The sequence below is a fragment of the Salmo trutta genome, chromosome 10 (genome assembly GCF_901001165.1).
Source record: "Salmo trutta chromosome 10, fSalTru1.1, whole genome shotgun sequence".
Classification (NCBI taxonomy): Eukaryota; Metazoa; Chordata; class Actinopteri; order Salmoniformes; family Salmonidae; genus Salmo; species Salmo trutta.
Genome location: NC_042966.1, coordinates 13449099 through 13467791, shown reverse-complemented (window position 1 = coordinate 13467791; position 18693 = coordinate 13449099). Strand labels below are relative to the sequence as shown.

The 18693-nt window shown below is 41.7% G+C and overlaps 1 protein-coding gene across 3 annotated transcripts in view; it reads right to left on the bottom strand.

The window, feature by feature from the left end:
- LOC115201144 (1-phosphatidylinositol 4,5-bisphosphate phosphodiesterase epsilon-1) overlaps positions 1 to 18693 on the bottom strand; it is a 104661-nt gene that overhangs the window by 56561 nt on the left and 29407 nt on the right. For 2 of the 3 annotated variants that reach the window (XM_029764476.1, XM_029764478.1), the window contains exons 3-4: positions 16156 to 16420; positions 2887 to 3200 (exon numbers count right to left, since the gene is read on the bottom strand). In XM_029764476.1, the coding sequence (XP_029620336.1) occupies positions 2887 to 3200; positions 16156 to 16420 (579 nt within the window). Of the gene's footprint in view, positions 1 to 2886; positions 3201 to 13031; positions 13619 to 16155; positions 16421 to 18693 lie in introns of those variants that run through there. The other variant, XM_029764479.1, reaches the window with a different exon arrangement.

Genomic DNA, 18693 nt, shown 5'->3' with positions numbered 1-18693 from the left:
CCATTGGTAATTTTAAATCAATGATGCCAAAACATCCAAAACAACAGTATCTATTGCTAGACTAGAGATATTCCCCTTGCTATAGTTAGTCAGTGGTTGCATATCTAACTAATTGGAGTGAAGCAATGGTGTGAATAGTAGACATGTAAATATATCCTTTCACTGTTTACAGCATGTCTTCAGCTACCCAGAACTGTCTGATCAGCCTGATAGGGTGCCGTTACACCTGTGCCAATTCATGTGTGTATAGCAATGGAATAAATCATCCAACCTAGGGCTGTTGCGGTCATGAAATTTCGTCAGCCGGTGATTGTCAAAGCAAATAACTTCCGGTCTCACGGTAATTTACCGTTAATTAGCATAAACACATTTAGCATCTACTGGCTTCCACACGATGCCACTGATGCAGACCCTTTAAAAAGTATATTTAATCAATGTAATATAGCCTACACCTTCACAATGAACCCATTATTTATTTTAGACAGGTCTAAAGAAGCATGCTATGAAGAAAAAGTAGTCTAATTCAGAAGAACAGAATAGCATACTCCGAGTTGTCCTTATGTTAGGTCCTGATCTGGCTATGCTATATGGCTGTGAGCTACACTAGTTCATTTAGCAGACAAGATTTGCTTAGCATTCCCATGGCATTATTTTATATTATCTTAAAGTATGAATACAATTGAACGTATCTGAATAAAATATAACTCATATTTTCTCCAAACGATTGAGGCATCACGCACATGCGGCTATTCTGTGTTGAGCAGGTACTCCTATATGCTTAATTTACTGTTATGTAACTTTCGATGGTATACAAATGTTGGGCTATACGTTTTGATTTTTAATACATTCTAAGGCTGCATGATGCGACTAATGATGATTTGAAAAAAGGCGCCTGGAAGCCATTAGCTCTGCTTTGTTTTTTGCACAGGTAAGTACTACTGGGAAAATCTATCATCCTGATCAAGCACTTCTCCCACATGGTGACCTCTGATGTCACCTACTAAGGAAATGGCACCTATAACAGCATTTGCAACAGTTAAATGCAACAAAACGTTTAGAAAAATAAATCTATTATTGTGGTTTTTGAACTCTATAATTTGTTAACAAGCATGACAGCTGTACTTTTAGTTTATGGTTGACACGAGTCCAAATCACATGAATGCATCCAGCTGGTATTTACGGCTACACAACTGGTAAATTCCCACCTCCCACATGGTTACAAACGCAGCATCAGAGTGGAAACTTCAGGCCCAAACATAACAATCCAGTCAATGGCATTTCATTTTCCGGCGGGACCAAAACCGAACCGTTATCCCAAAACCGCAATACGTACCAAACTGTGGGTTTGGAGAACCAACGGTGCAGTTTGATTTCCCCCAGAGAGAAAACTTCAGAGACACTAAATAAAAGTTAGACATCACCCACACATCCTCCTCCCTCGTTTCCAGGAACGACCGTACCAAAGTGATAGAGAAGCAAAAACATTGCTCTTCTCCCTCTCCAAGTGTTTGCAGTACATGAGATAAGGATTTGAATCCAAAACAGACATTACAGCTATGTTTCTCAGCGTTTTAAACACTGTTGGCGGTGGACATGAAAGCACTGGCAGGCCAAGTAGATTAGAGGCAGGCACATACTTTGCAGAGCAGCTGATATTCTAGATATCCATGGGAGGATGGGAGTTGTTCTAAGTCAGTATTAAATGGTGGGAGATCAGTCGGTGGTGATCTAAAATAGGCTCTAGCTGTTATGTGGTGGCCCTTTGATAACAACACAGGGGTTGCATCAGAAAGACAACCCAAATCGACTGGACTGAAAACCGAGCGGCACTGATTTATAGTGCATCATATTGGTGTCAAACAGGCTACACAATAACAATGGAATGGAATTATAATTCCAGGAACAAATATTCTATTCATTTTGGTGTGAGTGTCAATAACATTTGATGAGTGAATAAAAACATACACAATGTACTTACAAACTTGTTTCATTGGTTGTGTGTGCTATTGCATTATGATGGAATTATTACATATTCAAGGTTGACAGAGAGATACTACAAACTCACCATAGGAGCATATTGTGTTTGTCAGACAAACACTCCAGACAGCTACTACAGGCTCAAACGGTCCAATAACTTCCACTTTATCTGCTCCAGTTTGGGGAACTGGGACACAGCAGGTAACCCTGCACACAGTGAGTCCATGTCATCATGCTGTGGAGGCTGTCAGACGTGTTCTCTATTGGGAAGAGTCACTCATTTGATTCTAGCTCTGCCACATGCCCAAAAATGGTCAGGATGCACATTTGGGAAAATAAAATGATTTAAAATATATGTTCCCCCTTTGCTTTTGCTCACTTAATGAAAACCAGCTGATGTTAAGGCACGCGACATAAAGATGACATCATTCGCACTCCCCCGCTCGGTACTCTGTGCTTGGGACTGACCTCATTCCGGATGTGGCCGATACGTTTTTCTTAATCGTTTATTCTCAAAGTCAATCAGCGTAGACGGTAGCTCAAAGGGCTCCGTTTATGAGTGTAACCACCGCAAGTATGAGGAAAAACTGTCAGATAAAGATACACAATACCACGAGGTGGTCAATACCACGAGGTGGTCAATACCACGAGGTGGTCAATTCTACCTAACATTACTGTCAAGTGAAAACTTTGATAATCTAGTACAAGAGTGATCACCAATCTTGGTCCCGGAGAGCAACAAGACGCGCAGGCTTTTGTTCTAGCCCATCACTAACACACATGACCCAACTTCATTAACCATCAAGACCTTCATTATTTGAATCCCATCCATTAGATATTTAGGACAAGGATTGTTATTGACCACTCAAAGCATAGTAACATTAGCATATCCTCTCTAAAATAGTTCACCTCATTGAATCGTGTGACCAGGTCCTCCACAGAGTTTCTCTGGGTCTGCGTGGGCAAGGCCGGGTCCGACAGCGAGGCCTCGAGGCTGGGGTGCAGGTGCTTGCTACAGTCGGGGCTGCCCAGGTCCCTAGTGAGGAAGCAGAGGTAGTCCAGGGGTAAGATGCGTCGGTACAGCTGCCGCTCCTGCTCCGTCAGGATCCGAGCAATCTCCTCGGGGAACTGGATCAGGTGGCGCAGCTCGACCAGCTCCTTGCTGATGTCCATCACGTTGGGCGGAAGGGCACTCGACACTGACATGCTGCACAGCTGACTCTCTGTGAGACAGATGTACACAGTCAACTAAAAATGTTAACTCCAATGTCAATGCCAAGGTAATATTAAACATGGTGAGAAAGCTGAACACCACTGTCTTTCATAACACAAACGCGTCTTAAACTCCGTAGTTCACACATCAAACTTCAGTGCCCTCAGCATCCCACATTTATAGTACCTATTGAAAGTCTACCCTTGACCAGTTCACATTTTGCTGCCTTAAAATTTCAAAGGGATTCAATTGTGATTCTTTCTCCATTGATCTACACATGTTTGCAAAAGTAGTAGTTCTTGTGATTTAAGAACAACTTTTCCTGTCTCTGTAAGGTCCCTCAATTGGATAATGAATGTAAAACAATGATTCAACCTCAGACACCAATGAGCTTTAAAAGCATGTCTAGAATACATTTTTAGACAGGCGTAGATCAGGGGAGAATAAGAAATAATTTGAAAACACTGAATATCCCTTTTAGTATGGTCCTTGTATGGTAATTCATCTATGGGTGGTGGGCTCCTGAGTGGCGCAGCGGTCTAATGCACTACATCTCAGTGCTAGAGGCGTCACTAGACAACCTGGTTCGAATTCAGGTTGTATCACAACCGGCCGTGATTGGGAGTCCCATAGGGCAGCGAACAATTGGCCCTGCATCGTCCGGGTTTGGCCGGTGTAAGCAATCATTGTCCCCCCCGCAGGACGGTTGAGCTAAAGTGCGCTAATGTGATTAGCATGAGGTTGTAAGTAACAAGAATATTTCGCAGGACATAATATTTCTGCCCATATCAGATATGTCTAACAAGAATTTAAGCTAATTGCACTGTCCAATTTACAGTAGCTATTACAGTGAAAGAATACCATGCTATTGTTGAGGAGTGCACACCGTTATGAACTTGAAAATGTATTAATAAACTAATTAGGCACATTTGTGCAGACTTGATCCAACATTTTGAACAGAAATACAATGGTTCATTGGATCAGTCTAAAACTTTGCACATACACTGCTGCCATCTAGTGACCAAATCTAAACTGCGCCTAAACTGGAATAATACATTGTCGCCTTTCTCCTGCATTTCAAAGATGGAGAGGAAAAGAAAATGCATGTTTTTCTCTTTGTATTATCTTTTACCAGATCTAATGTGTTATATTCTATTACATTAATTTCACATTTCCACAAACTTCAAAGTGTTTCCTTTCAAATGGTATCAAGAAAATGCATATCCTTGCTTCCGGTCCTGAGCTAAAGGCAGTTAGAGTTGGGTGTCATTTTAGGTGAATTTTTTTTTTAAAAAGTGTCTGATCCATAAGAGTTTAATTGACTAGCCTTGTTAAATAAAGTTTAAATTAAAAAAAAATAATAATCATATCACCCAGACACAGCAAATATCTGGCCATTCTTCCGAACTGAGCTGGGAGAAAAAAAATGGAAACTGTTCAGGGACATGGGTTTAAGATTATTTAAAACAGCCACTGAATTCATTGGCTGAGCTGATAAAAACTGTGCATGGATTAACATTGTATTCATTCCACATTACTGGCTTGTATGACAAAGTGAAAAGAAGGAAAAACATTCCAAATCATCCATTCTGTTTGCAACAAGGCTGTTGAACTATATGGAAAATAAATAACGTTTTTGGCTTAAATGTCAAACTTCAAATAGAATACAACTCATCATGGACTGGGGAATTTGTCAGAATAAAAATATGAGGGAGAATAGCACAGGTAAAAAATTTAATGAAAACCTGCCTCAGTCTTCCGAATACCTAACTCTGGAATATAGTTGTATTTTCCAGTGAGACAATTAGGTCTACTGTACACACATTTTAAGGGTCAATTGCCGCTTAGGCAGTTTTAACACCAGAAAAGTTGGTTCTGTGTCATCGATATGAGTCAGAAACATTCAATTCTAGTGTTGACTACAAAGGGTAAATTAGATTTCAAATCAAATGTTATTTGTCACATGTCCCGAATACAACAGGTTTAGACCTTACTGTGAAATGCTTACTTTGAAGCCCTTAACCAATGCAGTTATGAAAATTAAGGGTTAAGAAAAATATTTACTGAATCAACTTAAGTAAAAACAAAATAAAAATAAAATAAAAATAACGAGGCTATATACAGGTTAGTCGAGGTAATTGAGGTAATATGTGCATGTACAGCGCATTAGGAAAGTGTTCAGACCACTTGACTTATTCCACATTTTGTTAAGTTACAGCCTTATTGTAAAATAGATGTTTTCCTCAATCTATACACAATACCCCATAATGACAAAGCAAAAATTGTTTTGGGGATATTTTTGCAAATGTATAAAAAAATATCATATTTACATAAGTATTCAGACCCTTTACTCAGTACTTTGTTAAAGCACCTTTGGCAGCGATTACAGCCTTGAGTTGTCCTGGGTATGATGGTACAAGCTTGGCACACCTGTATTTGGGGAATTCTCACATTCTTCTCTGCAGATCCTCTCAAGCTCTGTCAGGTTGGATTTGGAGCATCGTTGCACAGCTATTTCAAGGCATCTTCAGAGATGTTCGATCGGGTTCAAGTCCGGGCTCTGGCTGGGCCACTCAAGGACATTCAGAGACTTGTCCCGAAGCCACTCCAGCGTTGTCTTGGCTGTGTGCTTAGGGTCGTTGTCCTGTTGGAAGGTACACCTTCAGCCCAGTCTAAGGTCCTGAGCACTCTGGGGCAGGTTTTCGTCAAGGATCTCTGTACTTTGCTCCATTCATCTTTCTCTCGATCCTAACGAGTCTCCCAGGACCAGTCTCTGAAAAATATCCCCACAGCATGATGCTGCCACCCCCATGCTTCATCGTAGGGATGGAGACAGGTTTCCTCCAGACATGACGCTTTGTATTCAGGCCAAAGAGTTCAATCTTGGTTTCACCAGACCAAAGAATCTTGTTTCTCATGGTCTGAGAGTCCTGAGGTGTCTTTTGGCAAACTCCAAGCGGGCTGTCATGTGCCTTTTACTGAAGAGTGGCTTCCGTGTGGCCACTCTACCATAAAGGCCTGATTGGTGGAGTGCTGCAGAGATGGGAGAATTTTCCAGAAGGACAACCATCTCCACAGAGTTACTCTGGAGCTCTGTCAGAGTGACCATCAGGTTCTTGATCACCTCCCTGACCAAGGCCCTTCTCCCGATTGCTCCGTTTGGCCGGGCGGCCAGCTCTAGGAAGTGTCTTCGTGGTTCCAAACTTCCATTTAAGAATAACGGATTCTGTGTTCTTGGGGACCGTCAATGCTTCACATTTTTTGGTACCGTTCCCCAGATCTGTGCCTCGACCTGTCTCGGAGCTCTACTGACAATTCCTTCGACCTCATGGCTTGGTTTTTGCTATGACATGCACTGTCAACTGTGGGACCGTATATAGACAGGTGTGTGCCTTTCCAAATCATGTCCAATCAATTGAATTTACCAGAGGTGGACTCCAATCAAGTTGTAGAAACATCAAAGGACGATCAATGGAAACCGGATGCACCTGAGCTCAATTTGGGTATTTATTTTATATTCCTTCCCTTAGAGCCAGGTAAAGACTGATCGTCTTTAATTATCTGCTACCATTACAATTATAACTAGCTATACTCATTTCACCACTTAACACAACGAGATACCAGTTGTGATTATGCACCAAGCTGCTTAGTAAGATGTACAATTACAAAAATGTCAAAATTAGACAGATTTATTGAGTTAGCTTAGATACACTTTATCAAAATAGTCTGACTGTATGGACAAACCGTACTACTTCCGCTTTTTCTTATTTTTCAAGTATAAGTCTTAAGGGAATATGCAAACACACATTTGTTTCACCAGCCAAGCCTTAAGTGTCCCTTTCCCTAATCATTATGTATGATGCATGCCCTACTCAATGCACTGCATAAGGCTTGCATAAAAGCCTGGTAAGCAGGGCTTATGGTTGAGTGTCTGCAAAGACCCTGATTTAGAATAGACCAGGGTGGCGTCCCAAATGGCACCCTATTCCTATATAGTAGTTCACTACTTTTGGCCAGGCCCAATAGGACTCAGGCCAAATGTAGTGCGCGATATAGGGAAAAGGGTGCCATTTGGCACACAACGCCTAGCTGCCTGGCCCAGGCTGTAGCTTACATCCTGCCGAGAAGCCAATGTCCTCTGTGAGCACACTCCCACTCTGGCTCTCCGTTCCTTTGTGTCTTTCTGTGAGCCTGTTGATGAACACTAGTACACAGGGGCCCAGGGCTCCAGACTGCGACTATTTAGTCGCATTTTGCGACCCTTTGACTTAGTTGTGTGTGTAAACATTTTAATTGATCACATCGATGCGAGCTGCACATTCCACATGCTCACCTCACTCCAAATGTCCTTTTTGAAAAACATTTCACAACGCTTTATATTGAGCTCTGAAGAAAATATTCTATAACCAAGATATGTGATATGGGTTTGAGATACGGAGTAGAGGTCGACCGATTAATCGGAATGGCCGATTAATTAGGGCCGATTTTAAGTTTTCATAACAATCGGTATTTTTGGACACCGATTTGACTTTTTTTTACACCTTTATTTAACTAGGCAAGTCAGTTAAGAACACATTCTTATTTTCAATGACGGCCTAGGAACGGTGGGTTAACTGCCTTGTTCAAGGGCAGAATGACAGATATTTACCTTGTCAGCTCGGGGATTCAATCTTGCAACCTCACGGTTAACTAGTCCAACGCTCTAACCACCTGCTTTACATTGCACTCCACGAGGAGCCTGCCTGTTACGCGAATGCAGTAAGAAGCCAAGGTAAGTTGCTAGCTAGCATTAAACTTATCTTATAAAAAACAATCAATCAATCATAATCACTAGTTAACTACACATGGTTGATGATATTACTAGTTTATCTAGCCTGTCCTGCGTTCCATATAAATCGATGCGGTGCGCATTCGCAAAAAAAGGACTGTCGTTGCTCCAACGTGTACCTAACCATAAACATCAGTCTTTCTTAAAATCAATACACAAGTATATATTTTTAAACCTGCATATTTAGTTAATATTGCCTAACATGAATTTCTTTTACTAGGGAAAATGTGTCACCTCTTGCAACAGAGTCAGGGTATATGCAACAGTTTGGGCCGCCTGGCTCGTTGCAAACTAATTTGCCAGAATTTCACGTAATTATGACATAATTATGACATAACATTGAAGGTTGTGCAATGTCACAGGAATATTTAGACTTAGGGATGCCACCCGTTAGATAAAATACAGAACGGTTCCGTATTTCACTGAAAGAATAAATGTTTTGTTTTCGAGATGATAGTTTCCGGATTCGACCATATTAATGACCTATGGCTCGTATGTGTGTGTTTATTATAATTAAGTCTATGATATAATATTTGATTGAGCAGTCTGACTGAGCGGTGGTAGACACCAGCAGGCTCGTAAGCATTCATTCAAACAGCACTTTCGAGCATTTTGCCAGCAGCTCTTCGCAATACTTCAAGCATTGCGCTGTTTATGACTTCAAGCCTATCAATTCCCGAGATTAGGTTGGTGTAACCGATGTGAAATGGCTAGCTAGTTAGCGGGGTGCACGCTAATAGCGTTTCAAACGTCACTCGCTCTGAGACTTGGAGTAGTTGTTCCTCCTGCTCTGCATGGGTAACGCTGCGTCGAGGGTGGCTGTTGTCGATGTGTTCCTGGTTCAAGCCCAGGTAGGAGCGAGGAAAGGTACGGAAGCTACACTGTTACACTGGCAATACTAATGTGCCTATAAGGACATCCAATAGTCAAAGGTATATGAAATACAAATGGTATAGAGAAATAGTCCTATAATAACTACAACTTAAAACTTCTTACCTGGGAATATTGAAGACTCATGTTTAAAGGAACCACCAGGTTTCGTATGTTCTCATGTTCTGAGCAAGGAACTTAAACGTTAGCTTTCTTACATGGCACATAATGCACTTTTACTTTCTTCTCCAACACTTTGTTTTTGCATTATTTAAACCAAATTGAACACGTTTCATTATTTATTTGAGACTAAATTGATTTTATTGATGTATTAAGTTAAAATAAAGTTCATTCAGTATTGTTGTAATTGTCATTATTACAAAAAATATAATAATAATAAATTATTATTATTATTATTATTATTATTATTATTATTATTATTATTATTATTATTATTATTATTAAAAAAACAATATTTTTTTAAAAAAGAGAGAAATTGGCCGATTAAATCGTATCGGCTTTTTTTGGTCCTCTTTTTTAGCCTATGATATTAGTGCACAAAGTCTAAGCAAATTCATATCTATTGAACAAAGGAAAAATCTGAATTCTGGAGCCCTATCTTAACAATAAAATAACAATAACTGCCCATTTGTCAACGTAAAATGAATGTCAATCAATGGATTATATTACACATCAAAATATCTTGAACCATGCATTCCTGCATGGACAGGTTATATTAAACAATGCATTTACCGAAAGCCATTTCAGAAGTCTATCAACCCTCAATAAAAGCACTGAATGACTTTAAAGATCTTTTTCTATTGTGTGCCGCAATGTTTTTAGGGGTGCAACCAAATCATGTGTTGGCGCCACCAACTGAGGTGCTTAAAATGACTGTAGCGTGAACCATGGTATGATGAATCACCTGGCTAGTTCCAGTATATTGACCCGAGCAGAGCACAGAACCTTGAACATGAAGTCTGATGTTACTCACTGCTGCGATGACAATCAGGGCCGGATTAAGAAATCATAGCGACCCCCAACCCACTTTTGAGAGTTAGATTATTAGGATACAGGTGCAATTTCAAAATGTTGTTGTGCATCAGAAGTTTCTCTTGTTATGTCAGTCACTGACAGTCACTCAATTAGCCCATGTCAGCAAAGAATCTTTAGGCTAATTTACCAGTCTAGCCAGCTATCTAAACTTGTAGTAACCATGGCCGAACACCAACCAGGCACACAGGGCATGTGCCCAGACCTCCAGGGGGCCCCCCTTGATTTTGTTAGTCACTCTCACTCAGATATCATTAACATGGCAAAATGTGTAGAATTGCAGGTAATTACAGTGCCTTCAGAAAGTATTGACACCCCTTGAATTTTTTCTAAATATTGTTATGTTATAGCGTTATGTTAATATTGTTATGTTATAGAGTTTAAAATGGATTAGATATTTTGTTTTTCTTCCATTGGCCTACACACAATACCCCATAATGTCAGTGGACTTTTTCGAAATGTTTACAAATTAATAAAAAATGAAAAGCTGAAATGTCTTGAACCAATAAGTATTCAACTCCTTTCTGATGGAAAGCCTAAAGGAGTAAAAACGTTCTACAGTAAAAACGTGCTTAACAAGTCAAATAATAAGTTGCATGGATTCTCTCTGTGTGCAATAATAGTGTTTAACATGGATTTTTTGAATGACTACTTCATTTCTGTACCCCACACATCCAATTATCTGTAAGGTTCCTTCAGTCGAGCAGTGAATTTCAAACAGATTCAACCACAAAGGGAGTTTTTCCAATGCCTTGCAAAAGAAGGTCAGCTATTAGAAGATTGATAAAAAAAATAATTTAAAAAGCAGATACTGAATATCCCTTTGAGCATGGTGAAGTAATCAATTACACTTTGGATGGTGTATCAATACACCCAGTCACAAAAAAGACAGGCATCCTTCCTAACTCAGTTGCTGGAGAGGAAGGAAACAACTCAGGGATTTCACCATGAGGCCAATAGTTAAACAGTTAGAGTTTAATGGCTGTGATAGGATAAAACTGAGGATAAAACTGAGGATGTATCTCCACAATACTAACCTAAATGACAGAGTGAAAATGAAGTGTATTACAAACCGAATGCATGTTTTGTACAAGGATATAAAGTTAAAACAGCCAAAAATGTGGCAAAGAAATTAACTATATCCTGAATGCAAAACGTAATGTTTGGGGCAAATCCAACACGTTACTGAGTATATCCCGTCATACTTTCAAGTATGGTGGTGGCTGGATCATGTTATGGGTATGCTTGTCATCAGCAAGGACTAGTGAGTTTAAGGATAAAAAGAAACAGAATAGAGCTAAGCACAGACAAAATACTAGAGGAAAATCTGGATCATTCTGCTTTCCAACAGACACTGGGAGACAAATTCCCCTTTCAGCAGGACAATAACCTAAACCACAAGGCCAAATATACATTGGAGTTGCTTACCAAGAGAATGTTCCTGAGTGGCCTAGTTAGAGTTTTGACTGATTTTGCACTGCAGGAAGATTTGGCACATGCTGCATTTGGCAGAGAGCATATTTTAGGAGACAGGTGGGACTTTTTGCAGAAAGTACAGATATCGTTTCCCAAAACCAATCTTACAGGATCTTTGTAAGGATTTAAGACCTACTTTTACACGTGCCATACCAGTGCTATCCACCCTCAGGATTTTGGCAACAGCACTTTTCAGCGGGAGCTTGCCAATTGGCATCTTACAGCCCTCGATGAGCCAATTCTTTGGATGCAATCAGCAAAACTAACATACAATTTCCATACATTATCACACAACAGGTTGAAGTCAAGAGGGGGTTCTTTGCCATCAATGCGTTCCCGAAATACGAACAGAGCAATAGACGGCACCCACATCTATAAAAGCACCATCGCAAAACGAGTTAAACTATGTGAACAGAAAAGGCTTCCACTCTTAATGTGCAGGTGATCGGTTATGTGACGCGCAAAAGACGCTGCTGAATGTGGTGACAAGGTGGTACGCACAACTCGTTCAATCAGCAGAACAGCAATGATCGCCTATATGCCTACAGGAGGGAGCTGTTGAGGATGGATGGCTTTTTGGCGAGTGTTGCCTACTCATTTGAAGTATATTTGCCATTACTAAAGCAACTAATCGTCTTAATGGTCTTTTCTTTGTAGCCATGTTTTATTTTTACTGGTCAAGCCACAACTGAGAAGACAAACCCTTTGGTTGTACTCAATCTCTGACACTAGCGCCTCTTTTTCAGTCTCCGAAAAGAAAACTAAAAGCGTAGTGTTTTTTGGGGTTGCAACCTTGTATTTCATGGTACAGGGCTATATATTCCCCAAAGGCTTTAAAGGGATAATTGACCATATATGGTCAATTAGGGGCGTTTCAAAATGCAAATAGCCAAGGTTGTGCATGAGCACTGAGAATAATTGGTATTTATCAATGGTTATCTTCTACCAGTGTGCGTACAGGATTGTTTGCTAAATCACACGTTTTCTATGCATACGAACATTCTAAATTCGGTTCGTAAGTAGTGTTTTAGAATAGTTTCTACGCAATATTGATACATTAAGCCCCAGGTGTGCAATGCGCTTAAGAGACTTACTCTGAAAGACTCTCAGCTATAACCGCTGCCAAAGATAATCCTAACATGTATTGACTCAGGGGTGTCAATAAATTGGCAAACATTTTAAAAAAAAAACATGTTTTCACTTTGTCATTATGGGGTATTGTGTGTATATGAGTGCGAAAAAAATCTATTTCATCATATTTGAATTCAGGCTGTAACATAAAATGTGGAATAAGGAGTATGAATACTTTCTGAAGGCACTGTAGCTTTAAAACTGCAAAAATTACTTTCTGTCCTATTGAAAAATACATAGAATTGCATTAGACTTTCTTTAAAACAGTCCTGATAAACTAGCCTCAGTGACAGCACTGGAGACAAATCAGCCTGTGGAGACTAGTCACACAGGCAAGTGACAAACCACAGGAGTAGGCTATAGAAACTGAAGAAATCTCACACACACTTGAGCAGGCTGCTAAGGTGCAGGGACAGGCAGATAGGTAACTTAAGTGAAGAGAGCCTCCACACACTGACCGTACAGTATAGTCCACCCACTCACAGTAAAGTCAATTCCATAAGATTAAAGCATTGAATCCCGTCTGTCTTCACAATTTAGTTCCAACCTGCGGGAGTGCTTAATGGCTGAGCTGCAGCCGGCGGGAGCAGCCCTGTCGTTACTGTCAGCTCGGTGGTTGTTCACACAGCACCGGCGATGTGCACTTGTCCACATTTAAGCAGCCCAGGGGCAGCAGCTCCTCTCCAGCTCCCCGAGGTGACACGCTACATATATCTCACTTCCATGCGCCAGCAACGCCTGCAGCCAGCCCACAACCCCCCCATCCCTACCTCCACCACCAGCTACCACCCCCCGACACACAGAGAAACACATAGCCCCTACACTCCTCCCTCTCCTCTCACCCATGCTTCTCTCTGTGAGAGCAGTTTGCATATGAAGGCTGTGTCCCTCTAAAGAGTCGTCAAGTATCTAAACATGTAGGCTAAAAGCTCAGTATGACTCATTTCAAAGTGGAGGGAAATCACTGAGAAGTGTTCCATTGATTTATTGGTGGTTGTAAAATGGTTCAGATATACAGTGGGGTACGAAATTGACACCCTTGATAAAGATGAGCAACATTCAAATGTCGAGCTATATTGTATGCTCCAAAAAAATGGGAAATTATACTAATACAATTGCTCAGAAAAATATATTTGGTTTAACAAGTTGATTTATTTTTCTCAAAAAAGGGAGGTGGTCATAATTGACACTTCTAAAGATTTGTATAAATAAAGTCGTCTAAAATGTAGTATTCGACTTGTGACGCGCCACGCTTGTTGGATGCATTTGCAGTTAACTTTGGTTGTTTCAAATGATTTATTGCCCAATAGAAATGAAAGCTAAATAATTTTGTGTGTCATTTGAGTCACTTTTATTCGCTGACATCCTCAACACCAGTGCCCCTCAGGGGTGTGTGCTTAGTCCCCTCCTGTACTCCCCATTCACCCATGACTGCATGGCCAAGCACGACTCCAACAGTATCATTAAAGTTTGCTGATGACAAGTGGTAGGCCTGCTCACCGACAACGATGAGACAGCCTATAGGGAGGTCGTCAGAACTGGCAGTGTGGTGCCAGGACAACAACCTCTCCCTCAATGTGAGCAGGACAAAGGAGATGATCATGGACTACAGGAAAAGGAGGGCTGAACAGGCCCCCATTAACATCGGCGGGATGTAGTGGAGCGGGTCGAGAGCTTCAAAGTTCCTTGGTGTCCACATCACCAACAAACAATCATGGTCCAAACACACCAAGACCGTCATGAAGAGGGCACGACAAAGCCTATTCCCCCTCAGGAGACTTAAAAGATTTGGCATGGGTCCCCAGATCCTCAAAAAGCTCTATAGCTGCACCATCGAGAGCATCCTGACCGGTTGCGTCACCGTCTGGCATGGCAACTGCACGGCATCAGACCATATGGCGCTACAGAGGGTAGTGCGTACGGCCCAATACATCACTGGGGCCAAGCTTCCTTCCATCCAGGACCTATATACTAGGCAGTAGGGCTGGGCAATATGGCCAAAATGAATAAATAGTTTACATAAAATGATCACATGTAAAGGTCCATTTGTTATTACATTATGAATTACACTCAAACAAATAAGGTACTTACTCATATTTGATTATTTTATTTAGAACCTGTGGAACTTTTCAATTAAGCATGTAACAACATAAAATATGAATGTATAAAATCTAAAACTGTAAATAGAAAACACTTCAACTATAGTTGCAAACAAAATGAATATAGGACAAAAAAAATATATATATATATATATTTTTTTTTTGGGGGGGGGGGGGCTTGCCTGTTTTGCATGTTATTTTGGCATTAATACGGGTCACATATCAATTTGCATTTGGTACCTTGGGTCGAGTGTTTGCACCAACTCACAAAACCCCCATTTCTCGACCGTGTAAATTGGGGCCATGTCTTTGCAGATGTAAGTTGTAACGGCAGCTGTTATCTCCTTCCCACTTCATCAATCTTTGCCATATGTTGTGCAGCGGGCAAAAGCCTCTTGCAATGTCTGAGTCGGGGGTTTGTTTTGAGCACTCGACTGTACTTTTCTGGGTCTCATCCGTAGCCTCTGTACTGTTTCACATGATTCTTGCGTAGGTGGTAAAAGAGGTTAGTGGTGTTTGAGCCTATTGTCGGGACCGGCCTGCGGCATATTTGCAGTGGACGGTTTTCTGGTCCGTGTCAGACTTTTCATACCCAAACCACGTCCATGCGACTGAAGTTGCCCCTCTTTTAGGTACGAGCTCCGTGTCTCCGTGCTCTGTGTCACGTTCACCCTCTTCCTTGTTTGTGTTGCAAATTTCCTTCCACACGTCCTCCAATTGACAAAAAATATTGCTGTAAAGAGTGTGATTTGCGACACACAATGAAATTAACGATAAAGCACAATATGAAATGATAGAAAAACATATTGCCCAGCCCTACTAGAAGGTGTCATGTCAAAAATGTTCAAAGACCCCAGCCACCCTAGTCATAGACTTGTTTTCTCTGCTACCGCACGGCAAGTGGTACCAGAGCACCACGTCTAAGTCCAAAGGCTTATTAACAGCTTCTACCCCCAAGCGATAAGACTGCTGAACAATTAATCAAATGGCACCCTGGACTATATACACATTCCCCCCCCCCCCCCCCCACGTTTTTACACTGCTGCTACTCGCTCATGAATATCTACGCAAAGTCACTTCACCCCAACCTACCTGTACAAACTACTTCAACTAACCTGTACCACCGCACATGGACTCTGTACTTTAGTTCATTTAGTAAATATTTTCTTAACTCCATTTCTTGAACTGCATTGTTGGTTAGGGGCTTGTAAGTAAGCATTTTACAGTAAGGCCTACACCTGCTGTATTCGGCGCACGTGACAAATACAATTTGATTTAACTAGGCAAGTCAGTTTAAAACCAATTCTTATTTACAATGACAGCCTACCCCGGCCAAACCCTAACGACGCTGGGCAAATTGTGCGCCGCCCTATGGGACTCCCAATCACGGCCGGTTGTGATACAGCCTGGAATCGAACCAGGGTCTGTAGTGACACCTCTAGCACTGAGATGCCGTGCCTTAGAGCACTGCGCCACTCGGGAGCCCTTTATAACCCACCCCCTTTTACCTTTGAGCATGGCGTGGCCAGTGGAGCCCACGGTGACTCTGGGCAGAGCACTGCGGGCCCCGATGGCGGCGGTGGCCTCCAGCAGGGCCCCGGTCAGACAGGCATACACAGAGGTCTTCTGGGAGCTGGCCCGGTACCCGTACCTAGGCTGACCCGGGCAGAGGTAGGGAGGCCATTCCACCCTAAGACACACACATCTGGCAAAGGCTAGGAGCTTCCTGCATGGGTGGACCAGGTTGTCATCAACACTCAGCACATGATGGATCTGTGGAGAGAAGAGATGTATTTATTGAGACTTTGGTATAAAACAAGGTGTTTAAGTGACCCACTAACTTTAACACATCTAACCCTGGCAATCTTAAAATTGACCTAGAGTTATGTAAAATGTGTAAAGATCAGAGGATGTTTTTATAATGTTGTCCAAAAGCAATTTTGCATCTGAGGAAAACGTCTAAAGCAACAGCTTGACCTTAGTGGCCGGCCACCTCTTCCCAATTCATTTCAGTGTCTCCCAAGAGCACTTCATCTCACTCTGAAAACGGTTCTGTGAAACCAGCTGCCATTAGTAACCCTGGAGCATTATTCTGCCAGGCGGTTTCAGGAAAACCATTTACCAGCCCTTTCTCTGAGCAGAATGACCCTGCTACTTCGTCCCTGCTCTTCACAAGATCTACAGCACACTCAGATGGTGACAATATGAAAGAGGTTGGACTGGATCCAACGGTTTGAATGGAGGGCCTGAGCAGGAGCTGCACTATTGCCAGACTGTAGTTTAGGAGGTTTTCAACTCTGGAGACAGCATGATATAAGGGAATGGAACATTGTGCTCTGTTAGGTCAGTTCACAGACCTTTGAAGTCAGAGCAGCACTGAATACTTTCAAAACTCCTTAGACAGCAAGACCGTTTGATTTTGTGAACTGCATGTTCGTTTTGAATGCATTTAAGAAATTACTCATCCAGTTACGGTAAATGTACAGTGAGGGAAAAAAGTATTTGATCCCCTGCTGATTTTGTACGTTTGCCCACTGACAAAGAAGTGATCAGACTATAATTTTAATGGTAGGTTTATTTGAACAGTGAGACAGAATAACAAAAAAAAATATCCAGAAAAACGTATGTCAAAAATGTTATAAAATGATTTGCATTTTAAATGAGGGAAATAAGTATTTGACCCCCTCTCAATCAGAAAGATTTCTGGCTCCCAAGTGTCTTTTATACAGGTAACGAGCTGAGATTAGGAGCACACTCTTAAAGGGAGTGCTCCTAACCGCAGCTTGTTACCTGTAAAAAAGACACCTGTTCACAGAAGCAATCAATCAGATTCCAAACTCTCCACCATGGCCAAGACCAAAGAGTTCTCCAAGGATGTCAGGGACAAGATTGTAGACCTACACAAGGCTGGAATGGGCTACAAGACCATCGCCAAGCAGCTTGGTGAGAAGGTGACAACAGTTGGTGCGATTATTTGCAAATGAAAGAAACACAAAAGAACTGTCAATCTCCTTCGGCCTGGGGCTCCATGCAAGATCTCACCTCGTGGAGTTGCAATGATCATGAGAACGGTGAGGAATCAGCCCAGAACAACACAGGAGGATCTTGCCAATGATCTCAAGGCAGCTGGGACCATAGTCACCAAGAAAACAAATCGATAACACACTACGCCGTGAAGGACTGAAAACCTGCAGCGCCCGCAAGGTCCCCCTGCTCAAGAAAGCACATATACATGCCCGTCTGAAGTTTGCCAATGAACATCTGAATGATTCAGAGGACAACTGGGTGAAAGTGTTGTGGTCAGATGAGACCAAAATGGAGCTCTTTGGCATCAACTCAACTCGCCGTGTTTGGAGGAGGAGGAATGCTGCCTATGACCCCAAGAACAGGGGGATGGCCCCACCGTCAAACATGGAGGTGGAAACATTATGCTTTGGGGGTGTTTTTTCTGCTGAGGAGACAGGACAACTTCACCGCATCAAAGGGACGATGGACGGGGCCATGTACCGTCAAATCTTGGGTGAGAACCTCCTTCCCTCAGCCAGGGCATTGAAAATTGGTCGTGGTTGGGTATTCCAGCATGACAATGACCCAAAACACACAGCCAATGCAACAAAGGAGTGGCTCAAGAAGAAGCACATTAAGGTCCTGGAGTGGCCTAGCCAGTCTCCAGAACTTAATCCCATAGAAAATCTGTGGAGGGAGCTGAAGGTTCGAGTTGCCAAACGTCAGCCTCGAAACCTTAATGACTTGGAGAAGATCTGCAAAGAGGAGTGGGACAAAATCCCTCCTTAGATGTGTGCAAACCTGGTGGCCAACTACAAGAAACGTCTGACCTCTGTGATTGACAACAAGGGTTTTGCCACCAAGTACTAAGTCATGTTTTGCAGAGGGGGTCAAATACTTATTTCCCTCATTAAAATGCAAATCAATTTCTAACATTTTTGAAATGCGTTTTTCTTGACTTTTTTGTTGTTATTCTGTCTCACTGTTCAAATAGACCTACCATTAAAATTAGACTGATAATTTCTTTGTCAGTGGGCAAA